Here is an 18693-nt window from a genome sequence, read left to right on the forward strand (position 1 = left end):
GAACAGTAAATAAAGTGCTTTAATGCCAACAGAAATGTGCCCTATGTGCCATTACTAATACTGCACAGCAGTAGGAGGGAGAAACAGGACGGTCTCAGTTGAAGGCCCCAGGGTCCACATAAGGGTAGGCCAGGAACTGTCCTAGTTTGTTTCCTTTCTCGTCATAGTGAAGCATGCGGAAGCATCGCTCACAGAAGAGACACGGGTCATTTGGGGCAAATGGATCATTTGTGGTTAACCATCTGGGAAAAAAAAGTCAAATTAGTACACTGACAACTTGTAATGAATTTAAACTAATGTACAGTCAATTGTTAGGGATATGTTTTTTTGGCCAGGTCATGTAAAAAGAGAATGGTGATATTTTTTCTACACACCTGCCGATGTAGACGTGACACACAGCGCACTTTCTGGTCATGACCCTGTGCTTGTGGGTAAGGAGAGGGTACAACTTCCTATCCAGGCAGTCATCCTTATGAGCCAGTCTGGAAACATTGAGCAGGGATAAAATAAAACATACCATGTCCACACTAATGAAACCAAACCAAGCCTTGTTACACATCTACCACAGTGGCTGGAACCTTTCACCTTTAGCGTGGAATGATCTCCAATGCACAAATATGATGAATTGGTGCCTCAGTGCAGGGGTGTCAAACTCATTCCATGGAGGGCCTAGTGTCTGCTGGTTTTTGTTTTTCCTATTAATGAAGACCTGAACAACCAGGTGAGGAGAGTTATTTACTAATTGCTAACCTTAATCAATCAAGTACAAGGGAGGAGCGAACACTCGGTCCTCCGTGGAATGAGCTTGACCCCTGTGCTGTAGGCCTGGGGCACTTTTTCCCCCAAAACGCGGTCCTCTGGATCCCAAGGGGTGCACATTTTGTTTTTTGCCCTAATACTACACAGCTGATTCAAATGATCAAAAGGTTGATGAATCAGTTGTGTAGTTCTAGGGCAAAAACCAAAACGTGCACCCGTTGGGGTCCAGAGGACAGAGTTTGGAAAACACTGGTCTAGGGCATGTGATGGCTCTTAGGGGATCTTTTAGTGAACAGTGTATTTTAAAACAACCCAACAATACATGAAAAGCAAAACACTATCACAATTCTTTTTGAATGAATGTGTATTCTGTACTGTATTAAAACGGCTCATCTGGAAAAGAGACCTTGATCTCAGCCTTGACTCCTTGTCAAAATAAAGGTTAAATAAATAAAAACTGTGTTGAAAAGGACAAAGTGATGGGAAAATATCTGAGCCAGCACAGTTTTGTAACAGTTTTACTGGCAGCACTGAGGCTGAGGCCTTCTTGGAAACATCACGCCACAAAACCAGCCTTCATGCACAGTTAGTGCCTCCAGCAAAGAAAACCAGTCAGAAGAAGGCTAAAACTTAAATCAAATCAGTCTCAGAAAGCTGAAAAGGCTGACCTACAATATAGATCAATTGGAAAGCCTCAAGGCTCTTTATCATGTGAGTGAATTGATCAAAGATATGACTTTATCCTATTCATCTAGAAAGGGCAGCACTTTCCCCTGACCTGCTGTCTTACCAGAAATCTGGCCTTCTTCACAGTACCGATATGAGTAAGGTGAACCGATTTCTGACACATTGATTTCGCATAGATACAGCAACATATTTTGGCTCTGTAGTCGGCACTTTGATTTTTAAATGATTTAAATGACTAAGGTTAAAGTGTAGACTGTCAACTTAAATTTGAGCTTATTTTCATTCATATCGGGTGACCCGTTTAGAAATTTTTTTTAGAACACTTTTTGTACATTCGGAAAGTATTCAGACCCCTTGACTTTTTTCATATTTTGTTACGTTACAGCCTTATTCTAAAATTGATCAAATGTTTTTTCCCCCCACTCAATCTACACACAATACCCCAAAATGGTTTTTAGAAATGTTTGCAAAATATGTAAATGTAATATTTTTTTTTGTATAAGTATTCAGACCCTTTACACAGTACTTTGTTGAAGCACCTTCGGCAGCGATTACGGCCTCAATTATTCTTGGGTATGACGCTACAAGCTTGGCACACCTGTATTTAGGGAGTTTCTCCCATTCTTCTCTGCAGAGCCTCTCAAGCTCTGTCAGGTTGGATGGGGAGCGTCGCTGCACAGCTATTTTCAGGTCTCTCCAGAGATGGTCGATCGGGTTCAAGTCCAGGCTCTGGCTGGGCCACTCAAGGACATGTCCCGAAGCCACTCCTGGGTTGTCTTGGCTGTGTGCTTAGGGTCGTTGTCCTGTTGGAAGGTGAACCTTCGCCCCAGTCTGAGGTCCTGAGCGCTCTGGAGCAGGTTTTCATCAAGGATCTCTGTACTTTGCGCCATTCATCTTTCCCTCGATCCTGACTAGTCTCCCAGTCCTTTCCGCTGAAAAATATCCCCACAGCATGATGCTACCACCACCATGCTTCTCCAGATGTGACACTGAACTCTTTGTCCTGAATTCCATCTTGGTTTCATCAGACCAGAGAATCTTGTTTCTTATGGTCAGGTGCCTTTTGGCAAACTCAAAGCGGGCTGTCATGTGCCTTTTACTGAGGAGTGGCTTCCGTCTTGCCACTCTACAATAAAGACCTGATTGATAGAGTGCTGCAGAGATGGGAGAACCTTCCAGAAGGACAACCATCTCCACAGAGGAACTCTGGAGCTCTGTCAGAGTAACCATCAACCATTGGTCACCTCCCTGACCAAGGCCCTTCTCCCCCGATTGCTCATTTTGGTCAGGCAGCCAGTTCTAGGAAGGGTCTTGGTGGTTCCAAACGTATTCCATTTAAGAATGGAGGCCACTGAGTTCTTGGGGACCTTCAATGCTGCAGACATTTTTTGGTACCCTTCCCCATATCTGTGCCTCAACAATTCTCGGAGCTCTACGGACAATTCTGTCGACCTCATGGCATTGTTTTTGTTCTGGCATGCACTGTCAACTGTGGGACCTTATACAGACAGGCGTGTGCCTTTCCAAATCATGTCCAATCAATTGAATTTACCACAGGTGGCCTCCAATCAAGTTGTAGAAACATCAAGGATGATCAATGGAAACAGGATGCACCTGAGCTCAATTGAGTCTCAAGCATTTAGACCCTTTTGCTATAAGTAAATGAGGTGTTTCATTTTAATACATTTGCTAGTAAACTGTCTTTTTTTTAAGCCCATAACAATGTGTGTGTCATGTGTATACTTCTGTTTCAAAGTAGATTTGTTTAAGACTCCCAAGAAATCACCCTGTGACCCTGATTTAGCCCACTGCAGTAAAAGGTTATTAAGGGAGTAAAATTCTGTTTAAGTCATTAGTAAAGAACACATCGTTAAAGAGTATAATTATATTTTTTAGGTGGTTTTAAGCCTGTCAATCATTTATTGCTTCATAAGCAGAAACATTGTGGCTGCCCAGGTCATTAGGCATGTTGTGAACCTAGGGTCACCCTAAGTTCATAATATTGAACTCATTAAGGCGTTATCTGTTAGACGCCTAGAGTTCCGAGCTTGCAGACACGTCGCTGCTTGTAAATACCCCTGCTTGAAACCTGACACCCCCCCCCCCCCCCCCCCCCCCCGCACCAGTACCCCCTGTATATAGCCTCGTTATGGTTACATTTGTTTGTTTTTTTTTTATTTAATTTAAAAAATATTTTCTAAAATCCAATTTTTCTTAACTGCGTTGTTGGTTAAGGGCTTGTATAAGTAAGCATTTCACAGTAAGAACTACACCTTTTGTAGTCAGCGCATGTGACAAATATAATTGGATTTTGATTTGACACACATCCCAAGAACCCATTGGCTCTTGTGTAGAGACAGAAACAGAGCGGGGAGAGACAGATCTAGAGAAAGATTTTATTAAAAGGTAAATAACATTTTCTTAAATCTTTGGTACAGAAATGTAAGCATACATATTACAATTAAAGTTTTCTATGCAATATGAAAAGACTGTTCTAATTACTGTTCTTAGAGAAGAGCATGTCTGTCTTTGACCTGGGACTGACTGTAACCGAACACCCCCACTTGCCCTCCTACCCCTTGTACAATATATAAATAACCCTTACCCTCCTACAAGGTATAAATAACCCTTACCCTCCTACCCCTTGTACAAGGTATAAATAACCTTTTTAGCTAACTCTCAGCTCATAACACACCACCTTGTGAAACACATCCTAGTCCTCAAGCCTGTATTCCACTCAAGGTTTGGTCTGTATATTCTTCTTCTTCGGCTAAGGTATAGAGCTTCGCTCTACAGGCTGGGTAATCAAACCCCATAGCTGTCCATTAGACATAACCACTTGATCTCCCAGCACCTTTATGGATAGTATTTGGGTTCTGCACAAATGTAGAAATCAATTTTGTGTAGTGCTGATTTACACTAAGCCCTTTTTCTGTTGAAGCCGGCATCATCCTACTTTCGATGTTACGGTCATCACGTGTGTGTCAGTAAGTGACAACTCCATGTTTTTCTTCTTCTTTAGAGTTCTGTTCCTCTTTCTCGAGGTTTCTTCTCACTCGTAGTGTTCACAGGACAAGCCTAAGACTTACTTATACACAGGCAAACCTACCCGGGTTGACCAAAATGGCTGTCAGAGAGGGCTGCCTCGCTTCTAGGCCTTAGGAAACTTTGCAGTATTTTGTTTTTTTTATGCATCATTCCTTACATTGTTAGCCCAGAAAATCATACATACAGCCAGGAAGAATTATTGGATATCAGAGCGACATCAACTTTCCAGCACTACGACCAGGAATACGACCTTCCCGAGGCGGATCCTTTGTCTGAACCACCCAGGGCATTTGAACTGATTCCAAAGGCTGACCCAAAACAACGCCGCCGGAGAAGAGGTAGATGGAGCGGTCTTCAGGTTAGACTTGGGAGGCGCGCACACCACCCACCGCTTCTGAGTATATTACTTGCTAATGTCCAGTCTCTAGACAACAAGGTAGATGATATTAGGGCAAGGGTTGCTTTCCAGAGAGATATCAGGGATTCTAACATACAGTTTCACGGAAACATGGCTCTCTCGGGATATGCTGTCAGAGTCGATTCTTTGTGCGTCGCGCCGACAGGAATAAACATCTCTCCGGGAAGAAGGGCTTGTGTTTCATGATTAACAACTCATGGTGTAATTGTAACAACAGACAGGAACTCAAGTCCTTCTGCTCACCCGACCTATAATGACTCTCAGTTGCTGACCGAGTTCTACTCGGTTATTGTCACAGCCGTGTATATCCCCCCTCAAGCCGATACCACGACGGCCCTCAAGGAACTTCACTAGACTCAATCACTCAACTCAATCATCAAGTTTGCAGACGACACAACAGTAATAGGCTTGATTACCAACAACCACAAGACAGCCTACAGGGAGGTGGTGAGGGCACTCGGAGTGTGGTGTCAGGAAAACAACCTCTCACTCAACATCAACAAAACGAGATGATCATGGACTTCAGGAAACAGCAGAGGGAGCACCCCCCCCTATCCACATTGAAGGGACAGCAGTGGAGAAGGTGGAAACTTAAGTTCCTGGGCATACACATCACAGACAAAATTAAATGGTCCACCCACACAAACAGTGTGGTGAAGACGGCGCAACAACAGGTCACCTAAAACCCTGACAAACTTTTACAGATTCACAATTGAGAGCATCCTGTCGGGCTGTATCACAGCCTGGTACGGCAACTGCACCGCCCTCAACCGCAAGGCTCTCGAGGGTGGTGCGGTCTGCACAGCGCATCACCAGGGCCAAACTACCTGCCCTCCAGGACACCTACACCACCCGATGTCACAGGAAGGCCAAAAAGATCATCAAGGACAACAACCACCGAGCCACTGCCTGTTCACCCCGCTATCATCCAGAAGGCGAGGTCAGTACAGGTGCATCAAAGCTGGGACCGAGAGACAGCGTCTATCTCAAGGCCATCAGACTGCTAAACAGCCATCACTAAACCAGAGTGGCTGCTGCCTACACAGACTTGAAATCATTGGCCACTTGAATAAACGGATCACTAGTCACTTTAATAATGTTCAGATCTTGCATTACTAACTTCATATGTATAAACTGTATTTTATACCATCTATTACATCTTGCCTATGGTCGCTCCCATTGCGCATCCATATATTTATATGTATATATTCTTATCCCATGCCTTTACTTAGATGTGTGTGTATTAGGTAGTCGTTGTGGAATTGTTAGATTACATGTTAGATATTGCTGCACTGTCAGAACTAGAAACACAAGCATTTCAAGTGTGATTTGAAATTGCTTTTATGTTCCTTCTACAAGGGGGGGGTCACACGCTCACAACACTTCCACAAGTTCACTACAAAACTTACCAACTGTTTGAACTGTCAAAAGTTCAAACTCAAGCCTCCCCGAAAAGTTTTATTTTATTTTTATACATATTTTGACTTTAAACACATTTCTTTAAGTTCAACAAGTTCACTGCACATCACCTGAGAGGATGTCACTACGCATTTTTTACTTCAAAGAAACAGGTGTACTGTCAAGTTACCTAATGACACACTAAATAAAGTGAGAACATCCAGAGAGGATGTCATTAACAGGTCCACCAAAAGGACGACACAAAGCACATATCCGTTTTTGACAGCAACTGTCTACTATATTCGCTCTTGCATATGCTGATTGTTTTGGTTGTGTTTGAGATCATTTTGTGCCCGATAGAAATTCATGGTAAATAATGTAGTGTCATTTGAGTCACTTTTATTGTAAATGACACATTATGTACCATGAATTTCTATTGGGCACAAAATAAATCTGAAACACAACAAAAAACAAACAGCAAATGCATCCCAAAAATGTGTCGAGTCACAAGTTTGATATAGTCATTGCGTGCTATGAACATGGGACCAAATAAACATTTTACGTGAATTTGTCACAATACGTTTGGTCCCCTAAAATGGAGGGACTACGTACAAAAAGTGCAGTAATTTCTGAATGGTTCACCCGATAAGGATAAAAGTACCCTCAAATTAAAGCTGACAGTCTGCACTTTAACCTCATAGTTGTATCATTTATAATCCAAAGTGCTGGAGTACAGAGCCAAAACAGCAAACGTGTCACTGTCCCAATACTTTTGGAGCTCAGTGTAGGGGGAAATGACATACCAAGTCAAAGCTCAAAATCCAGGTATCAATATGGATGACAAAATGACCTCTGACCTGATATCGGTGATGATGACAACGTGCTCGCAGTCTCCCTGGTGACAGAAGAGGTAGGGGTATCCCACCTTCACCTTCAGGTCGTAGAACCTGGTGTCCTCCATCTTGGCCTTGTGGAATGTGGGGAAGTCTCTGGTCTTTGCCCATTCAATGGTGGTCCTGGAAATATAGTACAATGCAACTTTGTCCAATTTGAAAAGTACAGTAGAAAGTAGAGGAAGAGAAATGAACTCCAACACCCAGAAAATACGCTTTGGAAATTCATCTTAAATTTACACAGAACAAAAATCTAAAAGCGCAACAATTTAAGATTTTGCTGAGTTACAGTTCATATTGAAATAAATGAATTAGGCCCTAAACAGCTCTGGTGGACATTATTGCAGTCAGCATGCCAATTGCACTCAAAATTTGAGATATCTGTGGCATTGTGTTGAGTGACAAAACTGCACATTTTAGAGTGGCCTTTTATTGTTTCCAGCACAATGTGCACCTGTGTAATGATCATGCTGTTTAATCAGCTTCTTGATATGACACACCTGTTAGGTGGGTGGATGGATTATCTTGGCAAATGGGAGAAATGCTCACTAACAGGGATGTAAACAAATGTGTGCACAACATTTGAGAAATAGGCTGTGTGTGTATGAAAAATTTCTGGGATCTTTTATTTCAGCTCATGTTTCATGAGAGACCAACACTTTACATGTTGTGTTCATACTTTTGTACAGTATACTTACTAGCATTGTCTGAGAAATGATTTGATTATACTTGGGCTTAAAGGTGATTAGCTCACTAAAGAACGCTGGACTCTACCTTAGAAACTACAAAGAGTCACTCATTGGCCCAATTACTAAGGTCACCAACACATCTATTGGTCTGGGGGTGTTTCCAAGGGTATGGAAGTCAGCCATAATAACGGCCATCTTTAAATCGGGCGACTCTGCTAACGTGAGTAACTACAGGCCCATCAGTATACTACCTGTGGTGTCGAAGGTCGTTGAAAAGTGTGTAGCAGAACAACTGATTGCTCATCTCAACAGCCCCTTCACATTACACTCCATGCTGTTTGGCTTCAGAGAGAAACACTCCACAGAAAAGGCCAACTGCTTTCTTTTGGAAATTGTGAAGTTCAAGATGGACAAAGGGGGCGTTGTTAGGGCCGTGTTTCTAGACCTAAGGAAGGCTTTTGATACTGTTAACCATGAGATTCTCATCACAAAATTGTCCAAGTTCAATTTTTCCCCCCAATGCCTTGAGATGGATGAAATCATACCTTGAAGGCAGAACTCAGTGTGTCAGAGTGAGCAATGAGCTGTCGCCCACTCTAAGCCATGATGTGGGTGTGCCCCAAGGGTCAATACTGGGGCCCCTCCTGTTCAGCCTGTGTAATGATCTGTCTTCTGTCTGTACTGGGTCTGAAGTTCAAATGTATGCAGATGATACAGTGATATATGTGCATGCAAAGAGCAGACAACAAGCTGCACAAGAACTCACTACTGTAATGGTCCAAGTTACAAAGTGGCTCAGTGACTCGTGTTTGCATCTCAATGTGAAAACAACTGTCTGCATGTTCTTCACAAAGAGGGTAACAGATGCTACTGAGCCAGATGTCTGTGTCAGGTGAGAAGCTCCAGGTGGTATATGATTAAGTACCTTGGCATCATACTTGATTCCAACCTCTCTTTTAAAGAGCAGGTGAAAAAGGTAATTCAAATAACTAAATTCAACCTAGCTGATATCCGATTTATACGAAATTGTTTGACTACAGGAGGTAGCAAAACTGTACTATAAATCTATGATACTCCCCCACTTGTCATACTGCTTGACTAGTTGGGCCCAAGCTTGCTGTACAATATTAAAACCCATTCAGTCTGTCTACAAACAGGCTCTCAAAGTGCTTGATAGGAAGCCCAATAGCCATCATCACTGTTACAGCCTCAGAAAGCATGAGCTCCTGAGTTGGGAAAATCTTGTGCAATACACCGACACGTCTTGTATTCAAGATCCTAAATGGCCAGGCTCCCCCTCCACTCAGTATTTTTGTTAAACAGAAAACCCAAACATATGGCAGCAGATCCACAAGGTCCGCCATGAGAGGAGACTGTATAGTTCCCTTAAGGAAAAGTACCTTTAGTAAATCTGCTTTCTCTGTGAGAGCTTTCCCATGTCTGGAATACACTGCCATCAGACACACATAACTGCACCACCTATCACACTTTCACAAAATGTATGAATACATGGCTAAAGGCCAATCAGAAATGTGAACATAATCCCTAGCTGTGTGTTGCCGCTTTCCATGTTGTCTGTAGCTTATGAGGTGTGGAAACACTGTTGCTTTTATGCATTTTGTCTTGTTGCTTTTTGTTCTATGTTGCTCTGTCTGTGTGCTACATCTTGCTTGTCCTATGTTGCTCTGTCTGTGTGCTACGTCTTGCTTGTCCTATGTTGCTCTGCGTGTGCTCACTGCTCAATGATTGTCTATATTGTAATTGTTTTTAATAACCTGCCCTAGGACTGCGGTTGAAAATTAGCCGGCTGGCTAAAACCGACACTTTTACTGAAACGTTGATTAATGTGCACTGTCCCTGTCAAAATAAAATAAACTCAACAAATTAACTCAAAGGTTGTTCCAGTTCATCAATAAAATGCATATGAATATCCATTAGATATAGCAGGTACTGAGCAAATGGCTAAGTGGATGTAGAACATATTTTCCTATTTCTAATGGGTCTTGTGGCCTGGTTTGACATTTTAAATTACTGGATTGTGGCACATTACAATCTAACATCTGTTGATTCCGCTGACATCACCAAGGTTCACCCAGGCATATAGTTTAGTCTGGGTCATAGTTAGGCAAACCGAATGCAATATTCTGCACCTAAAACCTCCATCTCCGATCCAATATAGAGTTCTATGGCTGAAAAAAGTATTGTCTTAATTCTCTGTGGATCTGCCCCTACCTCTCACTCTCTACAGTATTGTCTTAATTCTCTGTGGATCTGCCCCTACCTCTCACTCTCTACAGTATTGTCTTAATTCTCTGTGGATCTGCCCCTACCTCTCACTCTCTACAGTATTGTTTTAATTCTTTGTGGATCTGACCCTACTTCTCACTCTCTACAGTATTGTCTTAATTCTCTGTGGATCTGCCCCTACCTCTCACTCTCTACTTGTCTTAATTCTTTGTGGATCTGCCCCTACCTCTCACTCTCGACAGTATTGTTTTAATTCTTTGTGGATCTGCCCCTACCTCTCACTCTCTACAGTATCGTCTCTGCAATATACAGGCCTGGCTTTTGTCTTTTTCGGGTTACTCCCTGGCTTCTACAGGCCCATTTCCACAGATGTTCTCTCACAGGATCCTGCTAAGGTGAGTTCAAGTAAGCCTAGTCTGAAGTGTTCAGTCAGTCCAGTCGACATAGCCAGAGAGGATGATGGTTCAGTCAGTCCAGTCGATGTAGCCAGAGGGGAGGATGGTTCAGTCAGTCCAGTCGACGTAGCCAGAGGGGAGGATGGTTCAGTCAGTCCAGTCGACGTAGCCAGAGGGGAGGATGGTTCAGTCAGTCCAGTCGACGTAGCCAGAGGGGAGGATGGTTCAGTCAGTCCAGTCGACGTAGCCAGAGGGGAGGATGGTTCAGTCAGTCCAGTCGACGTAGCCAGAGGGGAGGATGGTTCAGTCAGTCCAGTCGACGTAGCCAGAGGGGAGGATGGTTCAGTGAGTCCAGTCGATGTAGCCAGAGGGGAGGATGGTTCAGTCAGTCCAGTCGACGTAGCCAGAGGGGAGGATGGTTCAGTCAGTCCAGTCGACGTAGCCAGAGGGGAGGATGGTTCAGTCAGTCCAGTCGACGTAGCCAGAGGGGAGGATGGTTCAGTCAGTCCAGTCGACGTAGCCAGAGGGGAGGATGGTTCAGTCAGTCCAGTCGACGTAGCCAGAGGGGAGGATGGTTCAGTCAGTCCAGTCGACGTAGCCAGAGGGGAGGATGGTTCAGTCAGTCCAGTCGACGTAGCCAGAGGGGAGGATGGTTCAGGAAGTCCAGTCGACGTAGCCAGAGGGGAGGATGGTTCAGTCAGTCCAGTCGACGTAGCCAGATGGGATGATGGTTCAGGCAGTCCAGTCGACGTAGCCAGAGGGGAGGATGGTTCAGTCAGTCCAGTCGACGTAGCCAGAGGGGAGGATGGTTCAGTCAGTCCAGTCGACGTAGCCAGAGGGGAGGATGGTTCAGTCAGTCCAGTCGACGTAGCCAGAGGGGATGATGGTTCAGTCAGTCCAGTCGATGTAGCCAGATGACAGTTGGATGTCAGAGAAAGCGAGAAAGAAGAGAGAGAGCCACTTACTCACTCATGTCCTGACACTCAGGGTGACGCATGTCATTGTAGAAGACCCCTTCAAAGTAGAAGAAGGCGGATTTGAAATGATCCTGAAACAGACAGTGAAAAGGGTCACCCAACACCGACATGATGATCAAGTCCTATTATGTAGGCTTATACTCTCTGTGAGTGTGTGGCTGAGTAGCTCCCAACTTAGACATCCGTATTATCTCATTTATTACTAATTGTATTCCATAGTCAATGTGTTCCAAGACTCACAATCAATGACTACCTGTGTAGCAGCACGTGTTCCACGTTGGAATGTACTGTATATCCATGATGACTAGACGGTTCTTCTTGAGAAGTCGTCCTTTACGTCACCGAGCCGTGCACAAGAAATATACTGGCATCTGTAACAGTATAGCTTTAGTCCGTCCCCTCGCCCCTGCCCGGGCTCGAACCAGGGACCCTCTGCACACATCAAGAACAGTCACCCACGAAGCATCGTTACCCATCGCTCCACAAAAACCACAGCCCTTGCAGAGCAAGGGGAACCACTACTTCAAAGTCTCAGAGCGAGTGACGTCACCGATTGAAATGCTATTAGCGCGCACCACCGCTAACTAGCTAGCCGTTTCACGTCCGTTACACATCCACTGAATGTTGGGTTTTGGAAGTGGGGTGGTAGCGTCTAACATTTGGATTCATTAGTTTGTTGTGCACTGCTCTGTGATGTAAGGGACGACTTCTTAAGACGAACTGTCTACCGACTATGGATACACATTCCGACGGAAGCCTAGCGTCAGCTGCTAGTTCGAACCCCCCGAGCCAACAACGTGAAAAACCTACCTATGTGCCCTTGAGCAAAGACTTCAACCCTAATTGCTCCAGGGTCGCCGCTGATAATGGCTGACCCCTGGCCGTGACCCCAATCTCTGAGGGCGTCTCAGGGGGAGTTGGGATACGCAAAAAATACATTTCCATTTCACACGTGTATAATACACACGTGTACATGTGTGAAACAGGGAAATATAAGCACCCACCTACCATTACAATAGTATGGTTTGAGCGCGATCTCTTTGTGTGCGTGTCACCTTGCTGATGAAGTCCGGTGCCATGTCGGGCGTGTTGCTGAACTCTCCAAAGACCTGCAGGTCGCTGATACAGCAGATAGCGTCCCTCAGGTCCACCAGACTATGGGAGCCCAGCATCTGAAGGGTCATGTGGGGCCTCACATACCTAAACTGGAAGAGAATGTACGTTATAGGAAAATAATGCACGCTCTAGAATGCCCTTTAAGCCAATCAGAAATGGGTATTCAACAATTCCATGGTATAAATGAGATTAATAGGCAAAGAATGTACATGTCTTACAAAAGCACATTATTGTTGTGTTTAATGATGGAGATTGTTGGAATTAGGCTTTTCAACTTTTGGTGATTCTCACAAAGACTTGGATTCGAAGAAGTGAAACTGCACGTACTCTCTCAAATACGGCTGGGTAGAGAACGTTGATGCTCAAAATTATCTCCCCTTCTGGCACCAAGTCAGCAGGGTCCTCAGGCCTTTTCCCCACCGCTAGGCTCTCCTAGAAAAATCAAACACACAAGTCAATCAAATTTCTAAAAACAGCCCCCCTCTTAGCTCTTGTCGGTCGTGTTCATCTGGCACCAAACTGAATATGACCCAGGGGTCTGGGTGTGTAGACTTCTGGGTGTCAGTCACGCTACAGGTTACATCAACAGGTTATACTCTATTCAAGGGATGCATTGTTTTCCAAGAAGTAGCCTTGAAGTTTTTTGAACTTTTGTAGGCTTTTTTTTAATGATATTCAATGGGCAAAAAAAATGTGTGCAATGGTCTGCAACGCAAACACCTGGTAGAAGTAAATTCATCCCCAAACACAAATATAAGTTTATATATCTTAAATGACTTAAAACGGAAGGGATGGTTACTTTCACAGGGTATAACTAACCAGTTCGTCTTGGTAGTGGTCAACTCTGCTTATCTTATCGATCCTCAGGGTGCCTTTGTAGTCCTGCTTCTTCTTCCTCTGTCTGAACATCAACAAGGCAACACTTTTTTAATGCAGTTCATGAGTAACTGTCTGCAGAACATGGAATTGCCGCATTTGTCATGTGGAAATGGTCTAGGATATCATTTGTATAGTAAAAACGTTGTAATGTTTTACATTAGTGTTTGAAGAGTGGGGTCAGGTGGCACAACGTTGGTGTCAAGAGGCTCATCTTCAGCTTGACCCCGAAGAGTGTCAACGCTGGAGAAAAAAAAAATCAACAATGTGAAGTTCACAGAACATCTCTGATACCACTAGTTGACCAATATTCTAAAATGCGTCATAAAACAAAAACAAAGGGAAGTTATATCCCTGGTCCACTACTACAGACGCTGAAGTTCAACAACAAACACATTATTATTGACAAACGATAACTAGCATATTGAGAAGTTACTGCTTGTCAACTAGACAGACACAATGGATTTTCAGCTACCTACCCCTTACTGTACAAACCTGCAGATAGCTTTCAGTTCATCCAACGTTTCTGGTGCGATTCCCATTTCCTTTGCAAAGTCGGCATCTTCATTCTCTTCGTATTTATCCTCGTAGGAATAGTCAATTGGTTTCAATTTCTCAAGCCATGCGGTTCTGAATGAGCCAACGTGGAATGGTTTGGTGTTTATGTCTTTATACTCAAAAACTGGAATATTTTCGTTCACGTTTGAGCTACTGCCCGCCGCCATTTTTTCATCTAAATGACGTCAAAACTCCCAGGTAACGCTGGGTAATGAAGTGTCTCGAGATGGGAAAATACAAGAGAAATTACCGATTGATTGAGTTATTTTACACTGGCCCGGGTTGAACCGGGTGAAACCCGGCACGTCATCCAGCGAAAGCTGGGAGGGAGGAGTGCCCATCTCAAATGGAAGAGTAATCTGCGCTGCTCGGTAATTTTGTCAACATAGTGCACCGTCCAGAAACATACATCTTTCCATGACTAGTTTTCATTGGGAAGGCAGATTAAGCATTTTTATCCAAAGCAATCACAGAATCCTAATACATTTATACACGTGCTTAATTACGTCACTTTTGCATTGCGCCGACTTCGCCATAAAACCACTCTGTGGTTCCAAATCGAATGCAATCAACTTTCAGCCGGGCAAAAACACGCCTAAACGGGTGCCCGGGCGAGATTAATCGAACCCCTTCTCTAATACAGGCTAATTGTGGGGCTGCGTTTTGCATTTTTTATTTGTATTTAACCTTTATTTAACCAGGCAAGTCAGTTAAGAACTAATTCTGGGCCAATTGTGCGCCGTCCTATCGGACTACCATTCACGGCCGGATTTGATACAGCCTGGTTTCGACTCAGGTACTACAGTGACGCCTCTTGCAATGAAATGCAGTGCCTTAGACCGCTGCGCCACTCCCGAGCCCTGCAATTTAGGTGGGTGTGTCCTTAATTATGTAACCCCACCATGCATAATTTAGTAGGCTATTTTATAAAGGTGTCAAATGGGCAAGTTCTCTTCCTTCTGGTGAAAGATGAACTCCAAAGCCCAATAGCTATTTTTTCGTCTAAATTCAGAGAGAACTATTCTTTCTTTCAACAGCTGGTATCTTTTAGACCTATTCCCCCCCATGTATTTATTAATACGTTTCTTTATTTGATAATCATTCCTGACGTATCGAACATGGCTCACGTGAAGAATGGGAACATCCAAAAGGTAAGACGTTTTTAGCCTTTTTTTTAACTTGTTTTTATTTGAATGTTCAATAGGCCTACATTTTATTTAAAGGTTAAATCTGTAATGTTGATATCATTGATGATCAGTCCTTGTCGATCTGACCATGAATTTGAAAGTGGTTACATTTCAATAACAATGTTAAATATATGTCAACAGTCCTTCTTATTCTATGGATAAAATTGTGATATAATTTTTGGGGGGGTATTTTGTATGTCCACTAAAATAATCTGCTATCATGGGACTGACCAACATTTCTTTTGTTGGCCTAATCCTACTTTCTATAGAAGCGTTCAATATAATTGTTGTATAGCATCATACACATTACTTTAGAGTTGGAAAGTGTCATTTGGTCGAAGCTGCCTAATAGCGTCATTGTTTTGTTCTTTAAAGATCCAATGTTGCCTTTTTTTTATCTCAATATCAAATCATTTCTGGGTAACAATTAAGTGGGCTGCTTTACTAACCACGTTTCCATCCCCAGTTGTTATGCTATTACAGTCATATGCTACCTTCTAAACAAATCAACAAAGACAGCTGTGATGGAAATAGGTTTCGGTACAATTTTATGCATGCAGACAGGCCTAATTTGTTCGTTGGACATGGTAGGATATTTTTGTGTCGTAAAATTCGTTATGCGAGAGATGGCATTGGAAAGGGCTGTAAGCGCATCTATTGATATAATAAACACCATATCCACGTAAAATTGGAGTCAATTTCTAAAATAAGTTAATATTTTCTAGATATGGTGTGTTGTCCTCCCACTAAAAGTCGGGAAACCATGCAGTTTATAGGCTACAGATTAAATGCATTCATAAACTCATTATTACAATAACAGCCCTACATCCACACTATAGCCAAATGATTTTGCGTTAAACCAGCGAGATTGATCTGTTAAAATATCTAATTAATTCAGGAAGATGCACATGCAAGACTGATAGTGAGAGGTGAAAGTGCATTATATCAGTCAGGTAGGCCACAAGTAGGGATACAGGAAGAGGATGATGTGGGCCTACAGCAAGAAGTAAAAAAGTTAGCCCAACTAGGTAATCATTCATTATTTGGATTATCTCAATTATCGTTCTCACTGCGTGACAATGCACATTTGTTATAGCCTACAATTGTTATTGTCTTTGAAGCCAAAAACAAGACATGCATTTTGGGTAATTGCTCTAAATAGCAAGTTGTTCAGTTATTTTCATACCAATAGGGCTCTCCTAGCTGTGCTGTTGAGGAACTACTAGAGCAAGCTGAGTTGTTTTCTATGGAACACAACCCTGCATCCCCGCCATCACACAATTACTGTTTACGCATTCTAAAAAGGTCCATACTAAATTGCAAACTGGACAGGTGGGCATTTGAAAGTGTGTTCTATTGTCAACATGGCTAGCTAAGTTACAAAATACAGTCTTACAGTGTTAGACTTTTGCAAGGCAATTCAGAGAAGCAGATCGTCATTTTGGTGTGCATATATACTGAACAAAAATATAAAGGCAACATGCAACAATTAATGATTTTACTGAGTTACAGTTCATATAAGGACATCAGTAAATGCATTAGGCCATAATCTATGGATTTCACATGACTGGGCAGGGGCCACCCACTTGGGAGCCATGCCCATCCAATCAGAATGAGTTTTGACATTGGCGGTGGCTTATGGTAGAGAAATTAACATTAAATTCTCTGGCAAAAGCTCTGGTGGACACTCCTGCACTTAGAATGCCGATTGCACACTCCCTCGAGTCTTGAGACATCTGTGGCATTGAGTTGTGTGACAAAAATGCACATGTTAGTGGCCTTTTGGTGTCCCCAGCACAAGGTGCACCTGTGTAATGATCAAGCTCTTTAATCAGCTTCTTGATATGCCACACCTGTCAGATGGATCGATTTATCTGGGCAAATGGGAGAAATGCTCACTAACAGGGATGTAAACACATTTGTGCTCAAAATTTGAGAAGGTTTTTGTGCATATGGAACATTGACGGTATCTTTTATTTCAGCTCATGAAACATGGGACCAACACTTTACATGTTGCGTTTATATTTTTAATCAGTATATTATCACAGCGCTGGCAAAGATGGTTGACCAACTCCCTGACCAAAATTACTGACATTTATCCCATCATAAGAAGATTGATGGCCATTCTGATATTCTAATTATATGAGCATGTTACTGTACAGCCCCTGTGTCCCAATGTCAAATCAAATCTTATTGGTCACATACACATGGTTGGCAGATGTTAATGCGAGTGTAGCGAAATGCTTGTTCTTCTAGTTCCGACAGTGCAGTAATATCTAAGTAATCTAACAATTCCCCAACAACTACCTAATACGCACATCTAAAGGGGTGAATGAGAATACAGTATGTACATGTAAGTATATCGATGAGCGATGTCCGATCGGCATAGGCAAGGTGCAGTAGATGGTATAAAGTACAGTATATACATACACTGCTCAAAAAAATAAAGGGAACACTTAAACAACACAATATAACTCCAAGTCAATCACACTTCTGTGAAATCAAACTGTACACTTAGGAAGCAACACTGATTGACAATACATTTCACATGCTGTTGTGCAAATGGAATAGACAACAGGTGGAAATTATAGGCAATTAGCAAGACACCCCCAATAAAGGAGTGGTTCTGCAGGTGGTGACCACAGACCACTTCTCCGTTCCTATGCTTCCTGGCTGATGTTTTGGTCACTTTTGAATGCTGGCGGTGCTTTCACTCTAGTGGTAGCATGAGACGTAGTCTACAACCCACACAAGTGGCTCAGGTAGTGCAGCTCATCCAGGATGGCACATCAATGCGAGCTGTGGCAAGAAGGTTTGCTGTGTCTGTCAGCGTAGTGTCCAGAGCATGATTGCGCTACCAGGAGACAGGCCAGTACATCAGGAGACGTGGAGGAGGCCGTAGGAGGGCAACAACCCAGCAGCAGGACCGCTACCTCCGCCTTTGTGCAAGGAGGAGCAGGAGGAGCACTGCCAAAGCCCTGCAAAATGACCTCCAGCAGGCCACAAATGTACATGTGTCTGCTCAAACAGTCAGAAACAAACTCCATGAGGGTGGTATAAGGGCCCGACGTCCACAGGTGGGGGTTGTGCTTACAGCCCAACACCATGCAGGACGTTTGGCATTTGCCAGAGAACACCAAGATTGGCAAATTCGCCACTGGCGCCCTGTGCTCTTCACTGATGAAAGCAGGTTCACAGGTGAGCACATGTGACAGACGTGACAGTCTGGAGACGCCGTGGAGAACGTTCTGCTGCCTGCAACATCCTCCAGCATGACCGGTTTGGCGGTGGGTCAGTCGTGGGGTGGCATTTCTTTGGCGGGCTGCACAGCCCTCCATGTGCTCGCCAGAGGTAGTCTGACTGCCATTAGGTACCGAGATGAGATCCTCAGACCCCTTGTGAGACTATGCTGGTGCGGTTGGCCCTGGGTTCCTCCTAATGCTAG

General features: G+C 43.4%; 2 protein-coding genes across 4 annotated transcripts in view; one reads left to right on the forward strand and one right to left on the reverse strand.

Annotated features, from left to right (window-relative positions):
- LOC110497342 (snRNA-activating protein complex subunit 3) lies at positions 1 to 14366 on the reverse strand. The gene is made up of 9 exons (XM_036933775.1): positions 13999 to 14366; positions 13663 to 13746; positions 13447 to 13528; positions 12955 to 13059; positions 12567 to 12716; positions 11500 to 11582; positions 7168 to 7326; positions 375 to 482; positions 1 to 242 (listed from the first exon to the last, which is right to left on the reverse strand). Exons 1-9 carry the CDS (start codon positions 14226 to 14228, stop codon positions 95 to 97), a joined length of 1149 nt encoding a protein of 382 aa, XP_036789670.1. The 5' UTR covers positions 14229 to 14366; the 3' UTR covers positions 1 to 94.
- The window catches only part of LOC110497341 (tetratricopeptide repeat protein 39B), a 16718-nt gene continuing 12347 nt past the window's right edge, over positions 14323 to 18693 (forward strand). The window contains exons 1-2 of one of the 3 annotated variants that reach the window (XM_036933767.1): positions 14323 to 14432; positions 15195 to 15212. Coding sequence is in view for 1 of the 3 variants with exons in the window: in XM_021573400.2 (XP_021429075.2) it covers positions 14964 to 15212 (249 nt within the window). In the remaining 2 variants the exon portion in view is untranslated. Of the gene's footprint in view, positions 14433 to 14650; positions 14933 to 14960; positions 15213 to 18693 lie in introns of those variants that run through there. The other 2 variants (XM_036933766.1, XM_021573400.2) reach the window with 2 other exon arrangements.

Source organism: Oncorhynchus mykiss, chromosome 10 (assembly GCF_013265735.2).
Source record: "Oncorhynchus mykiss isolate Arlee chromosome 10, USDA_OmykA_1.1, whole genome shotgun sequence".
Lineage (NCBI taxonomy): Eukaryota > Metazoa > Chordata > Actinopteri > Salmoniformes > Salmonidae > Oncorhynchus > Oncorhynchus mykiss.

Excerpts from the sequence above, each read along its gene's own strand:
- LOC110497342 (XM_036933775.1), bottom strand. The coding sequence starts at position 14,228 with ATGGCGGCGGGCAGTAGCTCAAACGTGAACGAAAATATTCCAGTTTTT. Across the intron at positions 13,060-13,446 it reads ACCACTACCAAGACGAACTG|GAGAGCCTAGCGGTGGGGAA; the intron begins GTTAGTTATACC and ends TGATTTTTCTAG. Across the intron at positions 11,583-12,566 it reads CACCGGACTTCATCAGCAAG|GATCATTTCAAATCCGCCTT; the intron begins GTGACACGCACA and ends TGTCTGTTTCAG.